This window comes from Rhizopus delemar, genomic scaffold (genome assembly GCF_000149305.1).
Source record: "Rhizopus delemar RA 99-880 supercont3.22 genomic scaffold, whole genome shotgun sequence".
In the NCBI taxonomy this organism is placed as follows: domain Eukaryota; kingdom Fungi; phylum Mucoromycota; class Mucoromycetes; order Mucorales; family Rhizopodaceae; genus Rhizopus; species Rhizopus delemar.
The window spans coordinates 147,682-171,074 of record NW_027137848.1 but is presented as its reverse complement, the minus strand read 5'-3'; the positions used below and the strand labels follow the sequence as shown (position 1 = coordinate 171,074).

At 34.6% G+C, this 23,393-nt stretch overlaps 11 protein-coding genes across 11 annotated transcripts; 6 read left to right on the top strand and 5 right to left on the bottom strand.

Annotated features, from left to right (window-relative positions):
- Nucleotides 1-2,535: 2,535 nt before the first annotated feature.
- Nucleotides 2,536-5,208, bottom strand: RO3G_16774 (uncharacterized protein; the record flags this gene model as incomplete). Its single annotated transcript, XM_067671358.1, has 3 exons — nt 2,536-4,222; nt 4,310-4,784; nt 4,971-5,208. The coding sequence occupies 3 exons, from the start codon at nt 5,206-5,208 to the stop codon at nt 2,536-2,538; spliced, it is 2,400 nt and encodes a 799-aa protein (XP_067527459.1).
- A 349-nt stretch (nt 5,209-5,557) lies between these two features.
- Nucleotides 5,558-5,695, top strand: RO3G_16773 (uncharacterized protein; the record flags this gene model as incomplete). The annotated part of the gene is made up of 1 exon (XM_067671357.1): nt 5,558-5,695. One exon carries the CDS (start codon nt 5,558-5,560, stop codon nt 5,693-5,695), a length of 138 nt encoding a protein of 45 aa, XP_067527458.1.
- Nucleotides 5,696-6,867: 1,172 nt separating this feature from the next.
- RO3G_16772 (uncharacterized protein) lies at nt 6,868-7,599 on the bottom strand (the record flags this gene model as incomplete). The annotated part of the gene is made up of 4 exons (XM_067671356.1): nt 6,868-6,971; nt 7,034-7,164; nt 7,260-7,324; nt 7,420-7,599. The coding sequence occupies 4 exons, from the start codon at nt 7,597-7,599 to the stop codon at nt 6,868-6,870; spliced, it is 480 nt and encodes a 159-aa protein (XP_067527457.1).
- Nucleotides 7,600-8,562: 963 nt separating this feature from the next.
- Nucleotides 8,563-8,973, bottom strand: RO3G_16771 (uncharacterized protein; the record flags this gene model as incomplete). The annotated part of the gene is made up of 1 exon (XM_067671355.1): nt 8,563-8,973. The coding sequence occupies one exon, from the start codon at nt 8,971-8,973 to the stop codon at nt 8,563-8,565; it is 411 nt and encodes a 136-aa protein (XP_067527456.1).
- Nucleotides 8,974-11,377: 2,404 nt separating this feature from the next.
- RO3G_16770 (uncharacterized protein) lies at nt 11,378-11,868 on the top strand (the record flags this gene model as incomplete). The annotated part of the gene is made up of 3 exons (XM_067671354.1): nt 11,378-11,561; nt 11,617-11,672; nt 11,860-11,868. The coding sequence occupies 3 exons, from the start codon at nt 11,378-11,380 to the stop codon at nt 11,866-11,868; spliced, it is 249 nt and encodes an 82-aa protein (XP_067527455.1).
- Nucleotides 11,869-12,409: 541 nt separating this feature from the next.
- Nucleotides 12,410-13,025, top strand: RO3G_16769 (uncharacterized protein; the record flags this gene model as incomplete). The annotated part of the gene is made up of 4 exons (XM_067671353.1): nt 12,410-12,507; nt 12,577-12,788; nt 12,838-12,908; nt 12,969-13,025. 4 exons carry the CDS (start codon nt 12,410-12,412, stop codon nt 13,023-13,025), a joined length of 438 nt encoding a protein of 145 aa, XP_067527454.1.
- Nucleotides 13,026-15,959: 2,934 nt separating this feature from the next.
- RO3G_16768 (uncharacterized protein) lies at nt 15,960-16,763 on the top strand (the record flags this gene model as incomplete). Its single annotated transcript, XM_067671352.1, has 3 exons — nt 15,960-16,003; nt 16,069-16,597; nt 16,710-16,763. The coding sequence occupies 3 exons, from the start codon at nt 15,960-15,962 to the stop codon at nt 16,761-16,763; spliced, it is 627 nt and encodes a 208-aa protein (XP_067527453.1).
- Nucleotides 16,764-18,708: 1,945 nt separating this feature from the next.
- On the top strand, nt 18,709-19,008 carry RO3G_16767 (uncharacterized protein; the record flags this gene model as incomplete). Its single annotated transcript, XM_067671351.1, has 2 exons — nt 18,709-18,849; nt 18,889-19,008. 2 exons carry the CDS (start codon nt 18,709-18,711, stop codon nt 19,006-19,008), a joined length of 261 nt encoding a protein of 86 aa, XP_067527452.1.
- A 278-nt stretch (nt 19,009-19,286) lies between these two features.
- On the bottom strand, nt 19,287-19,811 carry RO3G_16766 (uncharacterized protein; the record flags this gene model as incomplete). Its single annotated transcript, XM_067671350.1, has 3 exons — nt 19,287-19,524; nt 19,570-19,646; nt 19,698-19,811. The coding sequence occupies 3 exons, from the start codon at nt 19,809-19,811 to the stop codon at nt 19,287-19,289; spliced, it is 429 nt and encodes a 142-aa protein (XP_067527451.1).
- Nucleotides 19,812-20,239: 428 nt separating this feature from the next.
- Nucleotides 20,240-21,041, bottom strand: RO3G_16765 (uncharacterized protein; the record flags this gene model as incomplete). The annotated part of the gene is made up of 4 exons (XM_067671349.1): nt 20,240-20,397; nt 20,451-20,591; nt 20,639-20,861; nt 21,015-21,041. The coding sequence occupies 4 exons, from the start codon at nt 21,039-21,041 to the stop codon at nt 20,240-20,242; spliced, it is 549 nt and encodes a 182-aa protein (XP_067527450.1).
- Nucleotides 21,042-21,683: 642 nt separating this feature from the next.
- On the top strand, nt 21,684-22,724 carry RO3G_16764 (uncharacterized protein; the record flags this gene model as incomplete). Its single annotated transcript, XM_067671348.1, has 3 exons — nt 21,684-22,094; nt 22,149-22,539; nt 22,591-22,724. 3 exons carry the CDS (start codon nt 21,684-21,686, stop codon nt 22,722-22,724), a joined length of 936 nt encoding a protein of 311 aa, XP_067527449.1.
- Nucleotides 22,725-23,393: the final 669 nt, after the last annotated feature.

Genomic DNA, 23,393 nt, shown 5'->3' with positions numbered 1-23,393 from the left:
ACTTTTTCTAAGATTTCAATCAAATAAACTCATCAAGTATTGCATTAACTAAATATATATCTAAATTTTTGAAATATTGTAAGGTTATATTATGATATACAACTCATAATTGTTTGTATCATTTTTATCTAAATTCGCTTCAAAAAAGGAAGAAATAGAATGAGGATTACTACATATTACTGATATTATAAACGGTATTATAAGAAATTAATGACTTTGATAAATTTGTTTATTTATTTATTCAAGAGAAATATGTGTATATGGTATTGATAGTTGCTATTTTAAAGATTTTTTTTAAGAAATTATATTTTATAAACCTAAGTAAAAGTAGTAGTAATATATTCATTTTAAAAGAAGAATGAGCATATTATTGCGTGTTACTCACAAAGATTAATAATTTGAGGATCTACTACAGCTGCTCATTATTTGAAATTTATCGATGATACGTTGGATATCGTGGATGAGTTTATATTGTCATAGACAACGCCTCAATCCATGTACCTGAAATCATTGATCCAGTTATTACAAAAAGAGGCTATTATACCTGTATATTTTCTACTTATTCGCCAGAGCTTAATCCCATTGAACAGTTCTGGGCTATCGTAAAAAGAAAAGTCAAACGAGATACACTTAGTGGCGTTGAAACTCTTAGTACAAGAATTACTGATGCTAGCAATGCAGTCAACATCTTCAAAATGTTATCCAGCATCTTGTAAACAAATTTGAAAACTGTTTAAATAAAGTCCCCGTATAAACCACCTTAAAGCGTTGCGCATTTTATTTGGATCAAATTTTTGGTCAAAAAAGTAACCAATTCAAATTAAAATTTTTGACCAAATTATCTTCAAACAAGTGACCAAGTAAACTTTCTTTTTTGACCAAGTTAGACTCAAAAAAGTGGTTAAATTTATTTAAACTTCGGGCCAATTTTTTCAAACAAATGTCCAATTGACGGTGGAAGCACTGTACTACAGAGCTTTAATCTAAAACGAGACGACCGCAAAGTTTTATTGGGCGGTTTCATTTTCTTATTAGAGATCATTATAAACTTTCAAATGAAACATAATAAATCTTTTTATAGGCCCACTCAAAATCATTACTAGACATTTTTTAAGAAACAAATGTAAAGTAGAATGAATAACCTTTTTCATTATTATTTAAGACCAATCTCCTTGTTAATGCATCTATCCTAATATCTCTCAGAATGTCTAATGCAGCCCAAGCAATTATTAACAGTAATTGTTTGACAAGCTTCCGTAATATGAGACATAAGAGCAGAATTCTCATATAGAGAAACCCTATTAATGCTACTTTTGATCTTTGACCAACATTCTTTAATGGATTTAAAAAAGGCAAATAAGGAAACATAAACAATAGTTTATCCTCTATTGTTTATAGCCTCCAATTACAAAAGTAGTATGGTGGATCTTATAATTATCCATGACAATCCTAAAATCCATTCTTATCGTGTTTATCAAGTATAGATAAAGTGCTATAATAGATATTCCAGTGAACAAAAACTGCTCTTTGTCCACTATAATAAAGTTATTCAACATTGCCAAATCTGGTAGATTAGCTGGTGTAATTGCTGAGCGTAAGTTACCAAAATAAGGTGAAGGTACTCCATAGTAACTGTAACAAAAACTAAATTTATTAGGCATTTATATTCTTTCCATGATTAGGACATTGTAAACTTTTTTTAAGTCACCGGTTTTAATCTTGACAATTTTTTTTAGTTGTAATTTGTTTGGCTGCTTCTTCAATTCTTTCAGCAAATGATTTCGTTCTTCATAAGCAGCGGTTTCCGTACTTTTGATTTGATTTTTGATCAGTACTCTTCAATAAGGGGTTCAAAAAGATGCGCATATGACGATAGAAAAACAAAGTAATGCAGAACATCTGTTGTTTTGAGAACTGAGGCACTATTCATAATAATATATAAAGTAACCCAAGCCTGGTAAGAAGCAGGTGTAATTTACCCCATCGTAGCCAATAGAGATCTTCTTATAAATACTCGATTGTCTTTTATATTTAATCAGTAAATAAATAGTTAAACAATACTGTGATCATCTTTGCTATAACGACTTTATCAGAACATCAAAAATATCATGCAAGTTAATAGTATCTATCTTTGTCTACTGTTTTTTTTTTGTAAATAATTCTTTTATTAAATTTTTTAAATTTTAAGAATTTTTTTTTAGTCACACATCGCGGAGAGGTGGGACGTGGATAAACTGAAAAAAATAAAACGGGGATAAGATCATGAAATGATCAATTATGAATGAAGGAGAGGATGAGTTTTGATAGCGACAGAGATGGTAGTTAAGGTATCTGTGATGATGGTAGAAGGATTAAAAGGTTGTTGACGGAATATAAGGTTCCAATAGCCTTTCCAAATACACCATTGAGTGATTCCCAGGATAGTAAAGAGGCGAAGTCGATTGATATGGGACAGATGGGTTTGTTGGAGATTTAAGAGTTTGTAAAGAAGCGTAGGCGTGAAAGAGACCGAAGGATAGTAGTGGTTGAGAATTTCTAGCCATATTGTCCATTTACTGGGACAGTGAGCCACAAAGTGGGAGAAGGAGTCAGCATGAGACTGGCAAATCGGCAGGTGGCGGAGGACACAATACCACATTTCGAGAGCGCATCGCTGTTAGGGGTCTTGTGAAGGAGAATGCGATACCACACTGTTCGGGCAGGGAGAGGAATGGGTGTCTTCCAGAAGTATTGGAGGTTGATTTGGGATGGTTGCGAGGGAGAAGAAGAGTGCAGCGAATTTCGATGATTGCAATAGGTTCTTGGACAAAACTTGGACCACATAGTACTGGTTGTCAATTGTGATAGCAGAGGGGATATAGTCATCGAGGATGATGGAGGTAGAGCTATGGTGGTATTTTGAGTGATGTGTGGCCAAAGGAACTCTTGTAATTTAACGGATCTGCGTTCTAGGATGTCCTTGTATAAGCGACGGAAAAGGCGAGGTAAGGTGGTGTATTCATGCACTACCTTTAATCTAAGGCGGTTAGTGGAGGAATCAAAGTGTAAGAAGGACGAGGCTGGTAATCGAGGGTAACGATGAAGCCAATGATTAGAGGGTAGAGGTTGGAACATGTTGGTCAGAGGGAAAAATAGCAGTTGTGATAGAGGTACCTCATCAAGTTTGAAAGATATATTCAAATAGTCAAAGGCCGCAAAAAGACGAGGGACAATGGATGTGGGGTGGAGGAGCGAGTGATGCTGGAGTGGAACAGAGAAGAAAGGTAGGACTGGATGAGTGGGATCGGAAGAAATTCTGCCTACATGTTGTAGTAGGAATTCCTGAAATGGAGAGACAGTGTTGTTTTGTTGGAAGATAAGGAAAAGCCATTTCATCTGGAGTTGCAGATGTTGTGTGGGAGGATTTAGGAGGCCCAGGCCGCCTTGCATTATGGGTAACGTAAGGCGATCCATAGAGACATAGGGGAACTTCTTCTGCCAGACATAATTATAGGTTAAAGACCTGACCTCCTTGAGAAATTGCTGTGTAGGGTGAAAGATTCGCATGTAATACCAGATCCTGGATAAGATCAACAGGTTAGCAATCGAGGCTCTACCACGTATGGACAGTTGTCGTTGTGAATATATGTTGAAATGTGTGCGTAGTTTCTCCAAAAGCATTCTTTGAATCTGATCACGTTGGTGGATAGTATATGGAAGATAGAAACCCAAATACCGAAAAGCTGACGGGGAATACTTGTGATGATAGATTGCAATATGCTGCGACCGTAGAATTGCCGACCAAGAAGAAGATTGACCTCCATTGAGAGAAAACGCTTCTGTCTTGCCTTGATTGAATTTGGAATTGGATACCCTGTTGTATTGGGTCATGTGATATTGTAATCGACCCAAATCCTCTACATCTTTGACAAAAGCGCAAATATCATCGGCATAAGCAATACACTTGACACGTAGAGAAGCATTTCCATTCAAAGGTAGGTAGCCTTGATAATGTGGATCCTGTTGAATCGACAGTAAGAGTGGTTCTAAGGCTATATTGAAAAGGAGAGGAGACAGAGGATCACCTTGTCTTAGGCCTCGCTCCTGATGAACAGTATCCGTAAGGTAACCGTTAACATTAATGCGAACCGAGTTATTAAAGAATAATTGGTGTATGCAATGGATAATGCTCTCTGGAAAATTCATTTTGCGTAGAACCTCCAACAGATATACCGGCAAGACCCTATCATAAGCTTTTTCCTGGTCTAACAGGAGCCCAAGTCCCGGATGGTGTTCTTCTCGGGCCTGTTGTAGAATGAGGTGAACATACATACCATTCTCGCCAATAAACCTTCCTTTGACGAAACCTTTTTGAAAGGGGTTAATGAGAGTAGTCATTAGTGGTGCGGGTCGATGGGTCAACAGTCTAGTGAAAATTTTGGCATCGCAGTTGATCAAAGCAATTGGCCGCCAGTTTTTTAAATCGGTAAGATTCCCTTTTTTTGGTAATAGTCGGATTCTGATTTCTTTCCAAGAAGTTGGGAAGATTCCTTGACGCAAGGCATCATCGTACACCCGAATGAGGAAATTCTTGAGGCAGGGAAGATTATATAACATGTGAAGATATGTGTATCCCAGACCATCACTACCAGGACTGCTCTGTTTAGGGCATCTTTTAGCCATGTCTACAATGTCATCAAAATCAAAAGGTTGCTGTAATCGTTGGCCGTCTGGCTCAGAAACCTGAGGATCAAATGTGATTGTGTCGAGATAAGCCTGGATGTGTTCTAGGGGAATTGGATCTACTGTGTAAAGCTTCTGGTAAAAATTGTGTACGATCATCTGCATGGAGGTGTTTTCTGTATGGACCTCGGTCGGGTCAGCTGCCGTGGGGTCCTGAAAGCCGGGCATGGATTGTTGTAATGTCCGCTTTTTGTGTATAGCTTTCAAATATGTGATATTCTTTTCTCCTTTTTCCTGCCAATGAATACCTGATTTCAAAATGGCGATTTCAGCCAATTCTTGTTGTAGTGTTGCTAACTGTCTGTCGATAGGAGGTATAAGTTGGACTTTGATTGCTGGAGGAGGTCTTGTTCTCAATAATCGGTTACGCTTTTTCTCCAATGCTATAATGGTTTTGGTTCTCCAGTCCACATAATCAATGGAGTACGATCGGATGATCTTCGTCGTGCGACTCTTGACTTTTTCCCACTGTTGCTGTGGTGACATGGTCCTATCCATATGAAGGAGAAGGTTTTTAATACCTGTTTCTATCTTTTGATGTAATGCTGGATGAAAAGCATAAGCTGGGTTCGCCCTCCATAAACCGGGTCCAAATTTGGATATTGCCAAGTTATAAGTTGTGCGCAATATAGAGTGATCCGACTAGGCCGGATTCTTTGTCTACTGTGCTTCCACTCTCAATTTACTGAATTTTTGAAAAGTCCGTCCACTTTTTTGAGGTTAAATTGCCCAAAATAATGAGACTAATTTGACCAGCTTTTTGAGAATAAATTCACCACCTTTTTCATTTAAGTTGACCAACTTTTTGAGCCAATCATAAACAATATTCGTAAAAATGAACTTCTTTCATGGAGATGGCAAACGTGGTATTGTGGATGAATCTGGCAAGGAAGCAAGCACTTTCGTTGTAGATCCCTCATTTCGATTAAGAAACTTGACAAATTTGCAAAAGTACAGTGCTTCCAACAAGTAATGTCACAGCCAATCAAAATCAATGTCATATTTTTAAATAGAGGGTGAGTATTTTCTCTTGTGGTATTTTTTCTTTTTCAATACTTTACAATTCAACCTGAGTACAATATTTCTATATGAAGATGGAAATGGGAATGTTATTGATGAGAATGGTGGTCCTGAGCCTATGGACTACATTGTTGATCAGAATGGATTTATTGCTGAGACTATTGCTATTCATACAGAGTACTTGGGAAATGCAGTCCTTAATGAATCTTCTCTGACTTGCCCAATGTTGTTAGAAAAGCCAAAAAATGAAGATATTCATATGAAGGAGGCAAAACTAAAACGGGACTATGTGCGTTATACAATGCAGGAGAAAGTTAAGTTCTTTGATCTGAAGATTGAAAAGTGTATGACTGCATCAGCTGCGGCAACAGTTGGGCATTCACCCTCGAACAGCTTATAGATGGGTTAGCCAGTATAATGCGTGCCCTGTCAGTATTTTTGATAGCGGCAAAAAAGTAGGTCGTAAGTGTATCTTAACTGAAGAGCATAAAACGACTGTTATCAGCTTCATTGATGCTAATCCCTCTGCTACTGTTGTTGAAGTGACCGAGCATTTATTGAAGCGTTTTCTTGATCTTAAAGTATCATACAGCACTGTTAATAGCTTTATGAAACGTGAATGCAACCTTTCGTTGAAAAAAGTAGATTTTCATTCTATTGAGAGAAATAGTGCAGCAAAGATTGAAGAGCGGTACAGTTGGGTTTGTAAGTGGAAAAACACAGACATAGACTTCCTCGCGAATTGCGTATTTCTTGACAAATCTACTTTTGATATAAATATGAAACGCTCAAGAGCTTGGTCAAGGAAAGGCACCCGTGCTATTGTTACCAGACCTACTACGAGAGCAAACACAACGTCCATCTTGGGTGTCATCTCTGCCGCAGGTTTGATTACAGTCGGCATAAAAAAAGCAAGACCTGCTAAGAAGAGAAAAGCTGATGGATACATAAGCTCAGGCACTGTAACGGGTCACTACATTAGTTTCTTGAAAATGACTCTCGATGAAATGGGCAAATATCCGCATATGAAAGGTTATTATATAGTTATGGATAATGCTCTCATTCATACGCATGAAAACATAAAGAAGTATATTGAGTATCGAGGATATAAATGTGTGTATTTTCCTACTTTTTCCTGAGCTTGACCCAATTGAACAATTCTGTGGCAGTGGTAAAGAGCAAAGTGAAGCGCCATAGGCTTTTGCAGAAAGACACTTTATCCAAGAGGACTACAGAAGCCTGCAACAGTGTGAAGCAAATTCATTTCAAAGGGTTCGCCCCGTATTCTTACCAGTGTTGGGATAAATGTCGAAACAAAGAGCCCATGTAAAGCCACCAATGACTTCACTAAAGCTAGCAATGCAGACATAAGAATCAGGTAAGTAATAGAAACAACAAAATAAATGAAAAGGAAAATGAGAGCTGAAAAAAAAAAAAAAAAAAAAAATTGCCAACAACTCATTCATGAAAATTGTTAGACCATGAAACTGGATCGCCACTATCAACTTAATACTCACTTGTTGATGGTAGAATCCAATTTTATGTCACTTTTCTTTAATCCTACCAAACGCTCTGGAAGATACTATATTTTTATGTTATTTACATGGATTTTTTTAATTCAAACTTGAGATATACAGCAAGTGGGAGTTATAAACAGAGACGGGGAATAGAGAATACAGGCATATAAGGTATAATAGGGGTTTCGACAATACCAGAAAGGATATGAAGAGAATAAAAATCAATATCGAGACGATTGACTAAGGGTTCCTTTGCTTGATTTGGCCATGAGTGACATATAATTTGATATTGGGACAAGGTCATCGAGTCCTTCTTGAAGGGTGGTAACGGTGGCAGCATTTGGTAGATCCTGGGCACAGATCGACCAGAAACAATTGCTTACCGCAGCAAGGAGATCCAAATTTTTGCGAGTTGCAAAAGTGTGCAAATTAGATAATGAAGAAGCGAAGTCCAGCGAGGCAATTTCCATCATGGTGTAAAGACAATCGTGGCGTTTGGATACAATAAAAAAGGAGATGGAATATCCATTTATCATAAAGGCTAAACAAGCCGGTAGATCATGCTGTTCGATGGCGCGCTTGCAAGTGATACCAAGTCGGAAAATGTCCAAATTGACCGATTGTTTCATGGTCGATATGCTGCCAACCTTGGCTTCACCGAATCCAAGAGGCCACCCAAATTCATGCTGCACGAGCGTTGAAATAATGGCGTTTGGACGCATGTCAGTAAGATCTTGGTGTACAGATTTGTTTGCCCACCGTAGGGCCACTTGGTGATCTTGGTCCGCAATAATATCAGACAAGAACACGTCAAAATAGGTGGATTGCAGCTCCACTTCACCAATTTTGGATATCTAAGATGGACAGGCGTGGCAATTTCGTTAACCTAGATTAATAGAAGGGAATATGATTTATCAAAAAACTAATTCATCGAAGAAAAATAATTGGCTTACAAGTTTGCTAATCCTTCAATGACATTGCTAATCATATTGTTCATTGTTGCAGCCAAGTTCAACAGATCACGCTTGTCCTCTCGCACGCTTATTGCCTTACTATCCGCAGCGTTGATTGTATCAGTCACCTTGATAAAATCGCTATCACTAATATTGGCAGTATTTGCAGGCATCAATTGGCCTAGCACTTGATTACACACATCGTTTAAGGTACGTTGACCAAATATCTTCATCATGGCGGGGCTGTGATCCATCGGTGCAAGAAAAAGGATGTCGGCAACAGCCAGCGATTCTTTCAACGATGTTTCAAGAGGAAAGGGGAGATCAATAGTATCGACATGTCGACGGTATTATTGAAACAAGTCAGTGATGTTAGTATTTCCAATGATCCAAGGTGTAGTTGGCATTTCATTGTCCATAGTACGGTCAAGAGTTGGAGATGCGGCATTGTTGTCAATGAAAGGAGTCATTGTTGCGCTGCTGCTTGATTCCAACGCTTCACCATCATTTTCTTGTTCCACGACATTTATGTTTTGATCAACGTTATCTTGAATATTCTCACCATAAGCTACCTGATTTTTGGATGTCACTTCCATGATCAAGTTATCGACAAAAGAAGAGCAGGCTGCACGTAATTGTACAACAGTTGCCGTTCTAGCTCGCTCTTGCCAAAAAGCGACGAAGTTGACGGTGGCCGACCATCTGTCCAAATCATTAAGTAAATTGTTCCTGACAACGTCATCGTCGATCCATTTGTTCATTATATTTCAATATCTTGTCAATGTCTTGACTTTGTCTGTCAGGCCAAAGTGCAGAGCAAAAGATTTAAGATTCAGGGTGGCGAGATTCCCCAAATACCATGATGCATCAGAAGGTGGTTGGCGCTGGCGTCTTATGCTCGTCTCCCTTTGACTATCAAATCTTTGTGGTGACTCTCGCTTTTTACTTGTTGAAGACATGACAGGTGTTGGAAGCTGAAGATAAAGAGAAAAGCCCTGCCTTTCTACCCTGCCTCTTGCAAAGCACTAACGAAGACGTATTTTGGTCGGGAGTCGCCTTTGATTCCTTTTTGATTTTTAAAGCTTATTTTGTATTCAAAAGATGCTCCTTTTCATGGCGATTCTAATAGTATGCTTTTCGGTGTGGTTGGATAACTCTAACAGACGCTATTAAAGAAAATGTAAAGAAAATAAGAGGAAAGGAAAATAATCAGCTTCACCGCATCGGGAATTGAATGAATGCAAGTCACAATTGGCCGACATTATTTTTCTTACCCATTATTTTCTACCTTCACAGGATACATCAAGACGATCTCTGGACGCATTGTTCACCCAATGTGCCAGCACACTAAACAGAAAAGAACACCAAAAGAATCAGTATGAAAACGAATATTCAATTGATACAACATTTACTTTATTTATCAAAATCACTATAATACTCTTCACAATTGTACATTTTCCCCAGTTACCTGATATTAATATGTTATTTCAAAGCATCTATTGTTGTAATGTAATAAAAAAGAGGCTTTCTTCCCGCTAAATTTAACTTTGGGTGCCGAACATATATTTTTGCACGTTCAAGCAATTGAAATCAAGAACTAGTGTTATTGTTAATCTTATTGTTGTTGTACATTAATAGTCTTTACAGTCTTCTATTAATTGAGAATTTGCAAAATTTCATCCAGAATTCTATCGATATTTTCCCTAAATGCCTTAATAAAGAACCTTTATAATCACTTAGACATTTGACCAGAAATTGGTCAACTTAAATGAAAAAGGTGGTGAATTTATTCTCAAAAAGCTGGGCAAACTAGCTTCAAACACCTGGTCAAATTAGTCTCATTATTTTGGGCAATTTAACCTCACACAAATGTCCAAAATAATTCAAAAAAGTGGGCGGATTTTTCAAAAATTCAGTAAATTGAGAGTGGAAGCACAGTACCAGTTTTGAAATAAATCTTTTATATTTTTTTTTTTGTTTTTTGTTTTTTTTTTTTTTTTTTTTTTTTACAAATCCTGTCATTAAAACAATTTGTTTTTCACACACACCATTTCCTTTCTCTTTACTTGATGCAACCACAGTCATTGATTTCGAATACGGTTAATCCAGCCAACTTGCTAGAGATTCAAATTCTTTCAAATATCATTACCGAACTGCATAGTAAAAATGATATCCGAGGATCAATTCCTTACTTGGCAAAGATAGTTCAAATAATCGATAACCAAAAGTTAGAAAGAGGCAGCGACAAAGATCGTTATTATCGTCAGCTGAATGAATATCGCAAAGTTCAATCAAGAGCCCATTTCGATTTAGGGGAAGCCTATTTCAAGACGCAAGACTTTATCTCGAGTGAGATATCTTTATCAATTGCTGTTAAGAGTTGGGAAAAGCTTTTGAAATACGAAAACACAGTAGAATTTAAAAAGGATTTATCTATTGCCTACGACTATCTAAAAATATGTTATGAGTCCATGGGAAAGCATCAGCTGGCGCAATATATGGAGTCAAGAAAAGCAAAGTTGCATGAATTCAGTTTTATTAATAAAGGAGAAAAAGGAAATACTTCTTTATGATAGCACTACTAGTAACGGAATCGACTTATGTTTTACTTTTGTAGAAAAGTACAGTAACACTTTGTATCATTTTCCGTTCTGTTTTCCAATAGTGTTTTGATGCACTCAATTTGTTCTACGGTTATCATCACATGGGTTGTATACTATAAAGCAATTTACTGTATATTCTTATGTTGAGAAAGAAAAGATACAAAGTATTTATTTTATGATTCATATTCAGATATTGTCAATTGGTTACATATTTTATTATTTTGCAATAAAAACAATAGGCCTTTACTATCAATCCTTCATTGACCAAAGTAGCATTTGGGGTAGATGCTTTAGAATTAAATTTTTAGAATTGTTTAAGCTTTTCTTAGCAATCCATTTTTTATAACAAAGTACAATTTGACAAGATTGAATGGTAGTATTAATGAGCATATTGCTTATATCCTCATCCAATATGTCTCTATGACATGTTTGATCTTTTCAATCAAAATTATATTCCAAAATAGTCTCGATCTCTTTCCAAATTTGGTCCCAAACTGAGCGCAAAAATACTAAAAAAATAAAAGCGAAATTTTTTTTTTCTTTCCTTTGTGTGTACGCAAAAATGTCAACAGAAGAAGTACCTAAGAAAGCAGTTCGTGCTTTAAGATCAAGACTTCAAACTGTTAAGAATCATCTGGAACCTATTCTTTCACGGCCTTTAAGTGAGATCAATGCAAAATTATCAATGACAGAAAGATATGAATTACAAGTTTTATTATCTTATAGCTTAAATACCTTATATTACAGTAAGATAGAAATCAGTTATACAACAGAGCCTTTTAAAATACATTTTACTTTTAGTATATTTAAGATCAAGTGGTTCCGATCCGCAAAAGCACGATGTCATGAAAGAATTGGTAAAAAGAAAAAAAAAAAAAAATGAAAAGATTCCATTTGAGGATCTAAACATAATGCCTTTTCTTTTAGCAACGAGTACAAAAATATATTAAAAAATTGAAAGTGCATCAAGGAAAAGGACCAAAACGTAAAGAAAAAGAAGATAGTGATATTTGAGTATATTTTAAAGCATTATTTTTGTTATAGCAAATATGAGGTTGAACAAAGAAGCAGCTGGTAGATTCATTAAGGCGGCTATTACTGAACAAGGAAGCAATGATGGAGAAAACAAAAAGAAGAGAACTAAAGAAGTGATAACAGTAGAGGATAGTTCTTCAGATGAAGAAGGAGAAATAAAGAGACCGGCTAAAAAGAAGGGAAGAGTTGCTATGGATCCATTTGCAGGTATAAATAGGTCTTGCTTTATCTATTTCAAATTATCTTACACTATGCATTTACACATAGGTTATAACAAGAAATAAAGTACATTTATACATTCTCTCATCTATTCTTGTAAACAAAAAAGTTTATATTTACAGCTTAACGTTTCAATCAAAACAAAAAGGATGAATAAACAGTTCATGCTTTCAAAATAGATTTAAATATGTGTGTCTTTAGTTTTTGTTGCATTGTTAAAGTAGACGCGCACAAAAACAAAACTGACGCGAAAAAAATAAAAATATAAAAAATTAAAAAAAACGCCACTTTTGTACTCCCTTTTTTTTTTTAACTTTTCTTTTCAAGAAATTACAACAAAATGTCCAACTCCCCACAACTTTTAATCAAGCGTCTTTCAGAACATGCCAAACTTCCTACAAGAGGTTCTGCTCATGCAGCTGGTTATGACATTTACTGGTAATTAACGCTTTTTTTTCTTCTTCTCTCTCTTGTTCACACTACAAAAACTAAACACTTTCAATAAAGCGCTCATGATATCATTATTCCTGCTAAAGGTAAAGCCATTGTAGCAACAGATATCAGCCTTGCTATTCCTATTGGCCATTATGGGCGTGTTGCACCTCGTTCTGGGTTAGCATCAAAGCATCATTTAGATACAGGCGCTGGTGTCATTGATGCTGATTATCGAGGACCGCTTGGTGTTCTTATGTTTAATTTCAGTGAGCAAGATTATGAAGGTAAAAGAGAAGAGCGGTCAATTCGCATGTGTTAATCTGATGACAATAGTGAAACGTGGAGATCGTGTTGCACAATTAATCTTGGAAAAAATATCTACCCCCGAAGTTGTCGAAGTAGATGTAAGTGTACTATATTCATTTGTATATTTACCTTTTTGCTAACCCTAAGATATGTTTTAGTCTCTTGAGGAATCTGTTAGAGGTGTAGGTGGATTTGGCAGTACAGGATATCAATAAATATAGAAAATAGAATTATTGTGTATTCAATCATTTTCCTTATTGAGCTTTGATTTTACGCGACTTTTAAGGAAATATTACATTTCTAATTTTCAAATTCGTTTTCTTAGCACAAGACTCTAGATTTAGACAACAATTAACCTCTTTCTGTGATACTAAATTGGATCACAAGATTGTTTTAAAAAATTTTGAATAAAACTTTGCGTAAATCGAATGTACAAAGTACAGCGTAAAAAAGTTTATTTACTGATTGAAATACATCATGCTGGTTTTATCCCTAACAAATTCATAGTTAATAATGGTTCTATCATACGACTAATCATGAGCATCACAGAATGCTTCAATTTACCAAGAAGATGTATATGACAGAGTCCACCCTTATTACTTGCCTTAGAATGGTTTAGACTCCCCTTATTTTTGGTTACAAGCATTTGCTTCATTTATGGGATACCTCTCAGTATTCATGTTAACCAATTTCTTACAGATCCAATCTTATAAACAAGAGGCCTTAGGCAAGGAAATTCTTTCTTTAATTTTCAATCTTGCAATCAAATCTCCACTGTGGTCCATTTGGTCTTCTTTAATTCCGAGTTTTGCTTTTCACAGACCACTTCACCCAGGATTATACAGATTGTCCAAATCGTCGCCTTCAATTAAAGCATTGGCTTACGCTGACGATGCCATAGTGTTTCCTATGGATCTAACAAAACTACAGACTTTATTATGATTAGTGTCTCTATAAGAAAGGGCTTTCAACTTTCGGTTCAATCACAAGACACTGATTGTTTTTCTCTCATGTAAAGGACAACTAGGATAGTGAGACATACTTGACCACAATCATATTCTTCAATGGCATGGTAAAAAAAAGATTACAGTTACCCTCTACAGAGGCTATCCAATGCAAGCAGTACACAGAAAACGTCCCACTATTTAGAGCATCATTGCAAAAGTTGAGCAATATGCTAATATTCTATCATAAAGAGGTCTCTCTATATACTAAGACGCAGCATGATTGTAAACATACACCTCTTTAGTCAAATAGGACATAACATACGAATGATGTGCCTTTCTGAGTGCTTCTTCTAACTAACATACCTCAATTGCTTATCCAGTGTAAACTATTCTATGCCAGATTTAACATTCAACACTCCTTGCATGCTTTTGTCTGTATAGGACCATATCCAATTACATCACAGTTGAAGAATACATGCTGTGTGCTGTAATCAAATCAGATGAGTGCTTGTGTTTTTACATAGCCAAATAACTCACGTAAAATATATTGGCGCGTTAATCAGCCTTTGCTATCGTCTTTTAATCAAATTTTTCGGCCATCTTAAATAGCAGCTAAAACACCATCGCATTGAAAACTTGATCTTTTTTTCATAAAACAGCAACATGAGTTATAATGGGACTTGAATGAATCCATCAAGGAAATCAACATAAATAATAAATGCATGTAGCCTACAAATCAACCTTTTATTAACATATTGTTGTGTTTTATACCTCTAATTATAGCAGTGCCTGTCTCAAGATGAAACTAGAATAAAATCTTTAGACACAAAAGCAATAAAGTTGTGAATTGAAATGTACAAATCGCTGCTTATTTTCAAAAGCAGATGATTAACATGGTGAGTACTGTATGATATTAAACCATGCTTTTATAAAGTTTAATTTGTTTTTTAATCCATTCTCCCTCACCCCCTTCCTTTTTTTTCGTATGTGAGAATAAGAAAATGATCAACGCTAGACATGACAAGACTGTATCACGACAAAGGTGTAGATGTCACTGGTGTGTCAAGACAAGGTTGAGATGAAGTGTAATAAAAATAAATTATACTTTATGACCTTTGCATAAGAGTTAATCCTTTTAAAGTGAACAAGTTGTCAACAAGTTTGAGTCAAGACACCAAATGCTCCTTGAAAGATGAATAAATTATTAGATAGGATAGGTTTGATGCATAAATGTCTTTCCTTTCACTCCTTTTCGATTGATATAAAGTAATCATATCATCTTATCACTGTTAAGATAAGTACAGTATATTTCCGATACTTTATTTTTATTGTTTCAAAATGTAAGACAGTATATTTATCATCGGAAAAGAGTCTTTGAGTTAAAGCTCATTATATAAATAGCACTTGTTGAAAGAAGCAATCTTGCAAAAAAAAAACTTGGGTCTATTTGAGAACTGCATTTATTAAAAAATTGCTTACCTCGGCAAATGTGTAGTAAATAAATAAATAAAAAAACAAGAGTGATTGATAAATGTTGTGCAAGAATAAAAAGCCCATGTACACATACAAGTCTACCTTTTTGTCTAAATGCTTTTATTTATTTTTAGCTTTCAAGAAGTAATGAATTCTTGAGATATTTTGTTTATATAAAAAAAAGAAGGTAAACTATAAGATACTATGAATGTTGTATGAAAGAAGAAAAGAACATTAAAGCTCATAAAGTACTGTGGAAGATCAGTGGTGACGGAAGATCAAGGATTTCATGCAGATCGATTCATCTATTGTGTATTGCTTGTTTTTTTTAAATTTTGCCTTTTTTTTTCTTTTTTTTTTTCTTGCATTTCTTCTTTCTTTTCTATAAAAATGATAAAATCTAGAAAGTTAATCATCCGCATTTTACGTGCTTTATGGATAATCGTATTAATTCATAATGAATTCTTTATATTTTGGAAATATGCAAATAACCTTTCTACACAACTTGATGTAAGGCATATTAATGAAAAAATGACAAAGAGTGCTAATAATCAAAGATAGAAAGACGACAAGAATATACTTTTAATAGCAGATCCTCAAATGACAGATGATTTATCTTATGATAGACCTTGGCTTATTTTAAAACTATCTGAATTTTACAGTGAACTCTACATGAAACGTAATTACAAACACCTAGTAAACTCAATCAATCCTTATCAAATATTCATAATGGGTGACTTGATGGATAACGGAAGAGAATGGGATGATGTATTGTAGGACTAAATGCTTTTTTTATTAAAAAGTAGATGGAATAGAGACTAAACATGATTAAATTTAGCTTTGAAAAGGAAGCAAAAAGATTCAACAAAATATTTTATTCACAAAACATTAATTACATGGTTGGTAATCATGATATTGGCTTTGGAGATGGTATTAAGCCACACGTACAGAGAAGGTTTCATAAATATTTTGGCCAAGCTTCTTATGTTGTACATCAGGAAGGTTACACATTTTTTGTTTTGGACACCGTGTCACTTTCTTCACACAATCCACAAATTGGGAACAGTGCTTTGTCCATGCTCAAGAATTATAACCACACAAACACCATTCTTTTTACGCATGTTCCTTTATATCGCGAACCTAACCTTTCTTGTGGTCCTCTTCGTCAACAATCTCATTCACAATCTATCAAGGATGAATATGGCTATCAATACCAAAATATGTTATCAAAGGAATTATCGGAACATATATTAAATACTGTGAAACCTATCCTTATATTCTCTGCAGATGATCATGATTATTGCGAAATCATTCATAACAACTTCATCAAGGAAATCACTGTGCCGACATTTAGTATGGCTCAGGGTGTAAAATATCCAGGCTTAATGGTTCTATCTATCAGTGACAAATCATTGTACACAAGACTATATTGGTTACCAAGCCAAATTGATTTATTTATTCAATATGCTTATTTGTTAGTTTTTACCTTGGCTATATTGCTTTTCTTTGAGTACTTGCAATCCAAAGCAATAAGGTCCAGAAACGATCATGAGCTTCCCAAAACGAAACCTATTGAAAAGAATCACCAGCATAAATATATAACATCTTTTATGTATAATGTAAAAGATGTTGCTTATGTTGCACTATTAACTTATATTGCATGTATAACATGTCTGTAAATAAAATGGGTTGAAAAAAAAAAAATCCAAAAAAGTAAAAGAATTACGCAACAAGTATACTTTTTCTGGCAAGTTTCATTTTTATTCCCCCTTTTTTTCTCTCTCTAAATCAAATGAGAGAGGAAAGAGGGCTGGGTTCAAGTGTCAAACATGTTTTAATTTTCTTGGCAAAAATACAAAATACGATCAAACAATTATTTTATTTATATTTTACGTGACCGCAGTAGGTGTATGATATTTTGTAGACATTGTTTCGCCTGGATCAGATTTAAAAAAAAAAAAAAAAGTATGCAAAGCTGAAACCTCTTTTAGGATCAAGGATAAAAATGAAAGGAAAGGAATAGAGTAAGAGGAGGGGGAACTAAGTGAATAAGCACTAGTTGATTCTCCAAGATAACCGATTCAAGAGTCTTTTGCCCTAGTGATGACAGTTTATCATTACGAAAAAGGCAGTTGTGTTCATGTAAGATGTAATATATAGCAAGCCACCGAACAAACTAAAAGGAAGCATTTTGAGAGGAACATCGTTTGTGAGTACTAGGATGTTCAAGAGGAAGGACGGAGGATTATTAATAGCTTTTGGCGTATGTAGGCGTTTATGTATCACAAGCAAATAACTTACATGATTCTTGGTGAGTCATTGATCAAGACAGTTAGGACAAGGCCCTTGGTTGACCTTCTGATCAATCAAGCCTTGTCAGTAATTTGTTAACACAGCACCTTCACCCTCAAATGGATTGTTTTTTGAGCTCAGTAGTGCACTTTTTGAAAATAGTTTGATACACATCTTGAACTTAGCGTCGCTTAAGCAACTTCAAGTCGATTTTTAGAGTTCAAATGCTCATACAGTATGACAGAGGGATACAATTACGAGCTCCAGTTATCCTTTATACGAGCGTGTCAGATTCTATGAGTTGATTGCCTTCATTTTTATGTTTAATGATGACTAAAAACTGTTCAATTAGATAAGTTCAAGTGAATATGGAAGAAAATAGACACACATGTAGCCTTTTGTTCTATTTTTCGTCATCTCTTCTATTACCTGTGATTGATGAATTGACACATTGCCATAACAAGATAAAACTTTTTCGTTTCTGGATATTTATTATTCTACATTTTCGCTAATGAAATTAAGTAAATTCCCAGTGGCTGTACTCTTAGATTGGGACAACCATTGTTTTCACTATCTTGTATCTTTATTTTTTTGGGGCTATCGATACTCTCAGACATATGTTGATAGCATCAATAGCTTAAATTGCTCAATAACAGTGTAAGATGAGCCTTTGTGGCTGAGGTAGTAGGCACAATTTGCGTACCCTTTCTAGTTCAGGTTCCACTACATTTCGAATTTATGTTGAATCGTGATTCATTTATAAACACACAGTTAATCATGAAGTCCATATTCGCATTCACCCAATTCTGTACTTTTTCTGTCTTTATAAATTGACACTGCTGTTCCTTAGAAGTGAATACATCGCGGCTACTTTTAAAGTGATATTATACCCTTCTCATAAACTCTTGTACTCCAAGATTCTTGATATCTAGAGCTTCAAAGAAGTTGGTCAAACTTTCTAAAGCATCGTTCGTGGGAACGGATAGGTTTCATTAAAAAGTGGTCAGGTTTTCATTGAGTAGCGCCTGAAGTTTAGAAATAGATTCACCACAGCAATTATACTTTTCTCCATTTTATAACTATGCTGATCCAGGATGTCAATATCACTCACAGCTAGGTCAAGGTACTATTGCACAAGTCGATTATGTTAATGATGAAAATATTTGTCTAAGTAAATTTAGCAACGATGATTGGTCAAAAGACAACATATGCTATTCAAAGCATAAGCCGACAAGCACCTGGAACTAGTTATACTAAAACATGGATCCCAATTACTCCTGCTGTTGCAACCACCATATACAAGGCTCAAATCGACACTATAGACGGTGTAGTTGTTCATTGAGACAATATACCTATTCGTGGCCAGATTTACGTGACAATATATCAAGTAAGGAAAGCAGAAAACATGCACTTCTTTGGTGCAGATCCTCCTATCTCAATTAAGCTCAAGTGTGAAGTGGACTGTGATGCTATCAAAACTGTTTGAAAATTTTCTAAAAAAAATTGTAACATAAACTTTTATATCCTATTGCTTGTTGAGCAATAAATTCCATTAATTGTAATGCATAGCCAAGTAGCAGAGAAAAATGTGTTAAAGGATGAAGTTTATACAAGATAAAGAAAATAACAAGAAAAATGACAACGTTTCGAATTTAAGAGTATTAAGAATTCAAAATCTACAGTATGCAGCTAAAACAGTCAAGTATGGTATTGGTGAATCATGGAATGGTGAAGGATGCTTTATACCATTTATTTCTAAAAAGATCAATCACTGTTGTAGTCTTCCTTTTCAAATGCATCCCAATCAAAATCATCATAGTTTTCCTCTTCCTCATTATTATTATTATTGTTACTATTGCTTTGTTTTGTTTCTCTTCCTTCTTGCTTAGCGAGTATCTCATCGTACCATTTTAATAGTTGACTCTTCTGCTTGGTTGTAAAGCATGGTACTTTTAATGCGTCTTCAATCAGTGGGAAAGAAGATACCTGCTCGGTTAACCCACTGACAAACAGTTAATTTGATATATGAGCATATACATTATAATACCTTCTATCAAAGACAGTAAAGTAAGCTTCAATACATGCAAATAACTTATTTTTTTCTTTATCTGAAAATCTAAAGTCCTTTTGAGGGGTAAATATTGAGCAAGCTTTTTTTTTTTTTCTTTTTTTTACTTGATTTTTAAATATAAACTTTTTTAAAGTATTCATTTGTTTCAAAGTTTTAGCTGTTGGTGGTTTTGGTATGTTTTTGGTATCATCGTGAAATTGTTGAATGCGTTGTTCCATAATTAAGAAATAAATGAAGAAAAAAGAATATAAAGAGTGGCTTATGTTTTTTTATTATTATTGTTAAAGTGAGGTGAAAGGTGCCTCTTTACTAGGTTGTAACCTAATTCAAATTATGTGTGAGATTATTATTACTTTGGCAATCATTATTATATTATTGTTACCAATTATCCTTAGGATAATGAGCTTCTCCCTCAATAATGTGAAAGGTATAAATGTATCGAGAGTTTTTGGAGTGGTTTGGGGCTGATTTATGAATCACACTACCATGAATTAATACAAGTGTACCTGCCTTGACTTCTTTCATCACATATCTTGATTCATCAAACTTGAGTTCATCATCGCCTATAAACATGGTGCCTGAGCCATTAGGATCGCGAACGAACCTTCGAGTCACTGGTGTGTCTGTAGTAATTTAAATACGAGCATTATAATTGTGTGGCATTACTAGATAGTCTACCTTTGTGTGAACCTGGTATAAACCAAAGACAGCCGTTTTCTTCTGTACAATCCTCCAGTGCAAACCAAAATCCAACAGCAGATAAAGGTTCGGTGTATAAAAAGGAAGAGTCTTGATGAGAAGGAACTATGCATAATTATAAGCAAAAAAAAATAAAAAAGCTGCTGTTGTTCGTATACCTGGACCACCAATATAAGGTTGTTTAAAGATAATCATAGATTGCAATAACTTGGGTGACTTAAAATGAAGTTGTCTAGTTATACCAGATATCTTTTCATTCAAAGAAAACTCCTTAAAAACAGGATCCAAGGTATGTAAACCTATTATAAATGCTCTAGAGGACCAACAGCAAATTGACATAACTTACCGTGACCAATCTTATTAATAGCTCTTTCCTTTGGTATTTTCAAATTTCCTTGTTCATCAAAAGCATCTTCTTCAAAGAAGTAGCGAATTTTATCTCCTGATTCCAAGAAGTAAGCGTCACCAATATGCTTATCCTTGGTGCCTGTACTAAACTTGGTCATTGGATGACCCTCAAGAGACATTTCAGAAAGCAGTTGCTGAGCTCTAGCTTTTAATTCATTGGCCTTTTTTAGTGAAAAAAAATCTGGGATAACAAGACAACTATTCATTGTTTATATATAAGCCTTCAAGCTCTGTTTATTATTGTTACCCGTCTCTTTCAAACTTGTAAATAATGTTAATTTAATCTAATTGTGCTTGTTCTTATACTATTATACCTGATCCAATTGTTCTTTAGTCAACATTTTGTTTACTAAACAATAAAAGAGCTCAAAAAAAAAAAAGAAAAAGAAAAAGAAAAATATCCCATGTAATTGAGTAGATAAGGTAACCTTGTTATGTGTTACTTGAATTTATTTATCTATCACTGAAGTACAAAAAGAGAACCATAATTTTTTTATAAACACTATTCTTTCTGACCTAATGGTACTTTTTATTGTCTTAGTCTTACATTAAATAGAGACAGAGAAAAGGTAGAGAAAACAAGTAGACTGCATAAAATAGTGAAAATAGAACTTGTTACACAATTCGAATTATAGCCATTATTTTCATGCAATCTTCTTGAAACAATTATAAAAAGGAGGAGCAATATGAGTCATACGATATATTGACAAAAAAAACTCTCTTATTTGTATTTTTTTTTTCTTTTGTGCTCTTAAAAGTGCAACTTCTTCACTCATTCACAAGGATAAAAACCTAAAAATGCTTGAATATATTTATTTGTGTACTAAAAAAAAAAAAGTCATAACGGTTAACCATTTCAAGGAAAACGATTAAACTTTGCATATATTATTTTCAGAGAACTTGTTTCAACACAATAAGCACATGATAGAACTTATTATTTATCTTTCTTCTTCTCTTTCTTTCTTTTCTTTTGTTATTATTTCATGACTGGACTACACAGTGCTTATTGCACTTCTTCTATTACTTGGTATGATAAGGACAATTCTTTAGATAAATCAACTCTTCCACCAATACATCAAATGAGTAAAAATATATCTGAAACAATTAATACGACAGAAGATATACCATATCAACTTAAGACCTATTCAACTCATAATAGTAACATGAGTACTAACGATGATGGTCAATCCTCCACTTTATCATCACAAAAAGACTACAGCATAAGAAATGTGCATATTGAAAAAAATACAAAAGGAAAACCGCCTTATTCCTATGCTACATTAATTAAATATGCTATTGAAAATAGTAAAAAGAAAAGATTGACTTTAAGTGAAATATACCAATGGGTCATTGATCACTACCCTTATTACAATTCAGCTGGAACAGGTTGGAAGGTAAACATACATACAAATGAACACAAAATAGTCATTGAATACACAAAGTTATAGAACTCCATACGTCATAATCTTTCATTAAACAAAAGCTTTGTTCGAGTCCCACGTCCTGTAAATGAACCAGGAAAAGGTGCTTACTGGCAATTGGATTATCAGTCTGTTCAGCCAAACGCAACAGTAGAAACTACAGAAAGAGACCGACTCAAACTTCCTTACCTCTCACCAAGCCAGCATTTTAATCGTTCATTACCATTGGACTTAAACATGAACACAAAGTTCATTCCAGCGCCATTTTATGAAACACCATCAAATAAGCCTCATCATTGCAAACATCTTAGCCCCCATTGTTATCATCATTACCATCGTCATCACTATCACCAAAATTATCACAATCATCATAATCACCGTGTAGATATTACACAAAACAAGTATGCTTATCCATCAAGTAGAGTAAACATCTCCTTTTTTTTTCTGTCACTAATCATAATTTGTATAGACTATCTTACTCATAACAACAAGATTCAAGTAGGCACCTTTTATTCACATTCCAAGCAGAATAACAGTAGCACAACACTTCCTGTTACAATGACTCCTTATTCCAATAGCTCAGCAATCAATTTCGATGATTAAAAAAAAGAAATTATCGTCATTTCACCTTGTTATTAGAAAGTATAGTAGATACATGATAATAAAACATCATTTTCTTCCATAGCTTCACTTATTTCTCAGAAAGGATATGTATACCAAACCTTCGCTTATATTAAGAGACTCTTTCTTTCTGTTTTCTGTTAATAAAGAAGTCCAAGGGACTCATCGACTTTATATTTAATATTTATTTGTTTTCTTTACAAAATTAAACTCATAATTCTTCAGTTATTATGGAAAAGGGTGATAATTGCAGCATGGCTAAGATGGATAGTGGCTTTTTTTAATAATAAACATCCAAGTTGTATATACTATTCACCACATGGATATCTGCTATTGCAAGTGGCATGACATCTCTAAGCATTTACAGAAGGCCTCGGGCACGCTATATTCTAAGATTCATTTTGAGAACGACAATGCTCCAGATCCTTTTCGGACTCGTCACCATAGTCGATGCTGGCAGCTCTCTCATATCTTTGTTTCATAATTTTCAAAACGAGCTGAGAGATACTACCAAGCACCTGAGAGAACAAGTCGATTCTTCAAAATAAAAAAAGGGACAACTTAAAAAATTCTTACTGCATCTTTTATTTTATTTTTTGTCATAACTTGATTTAGAATACTTACTGAAAGAGGAACCATGCCCAGAGTAAG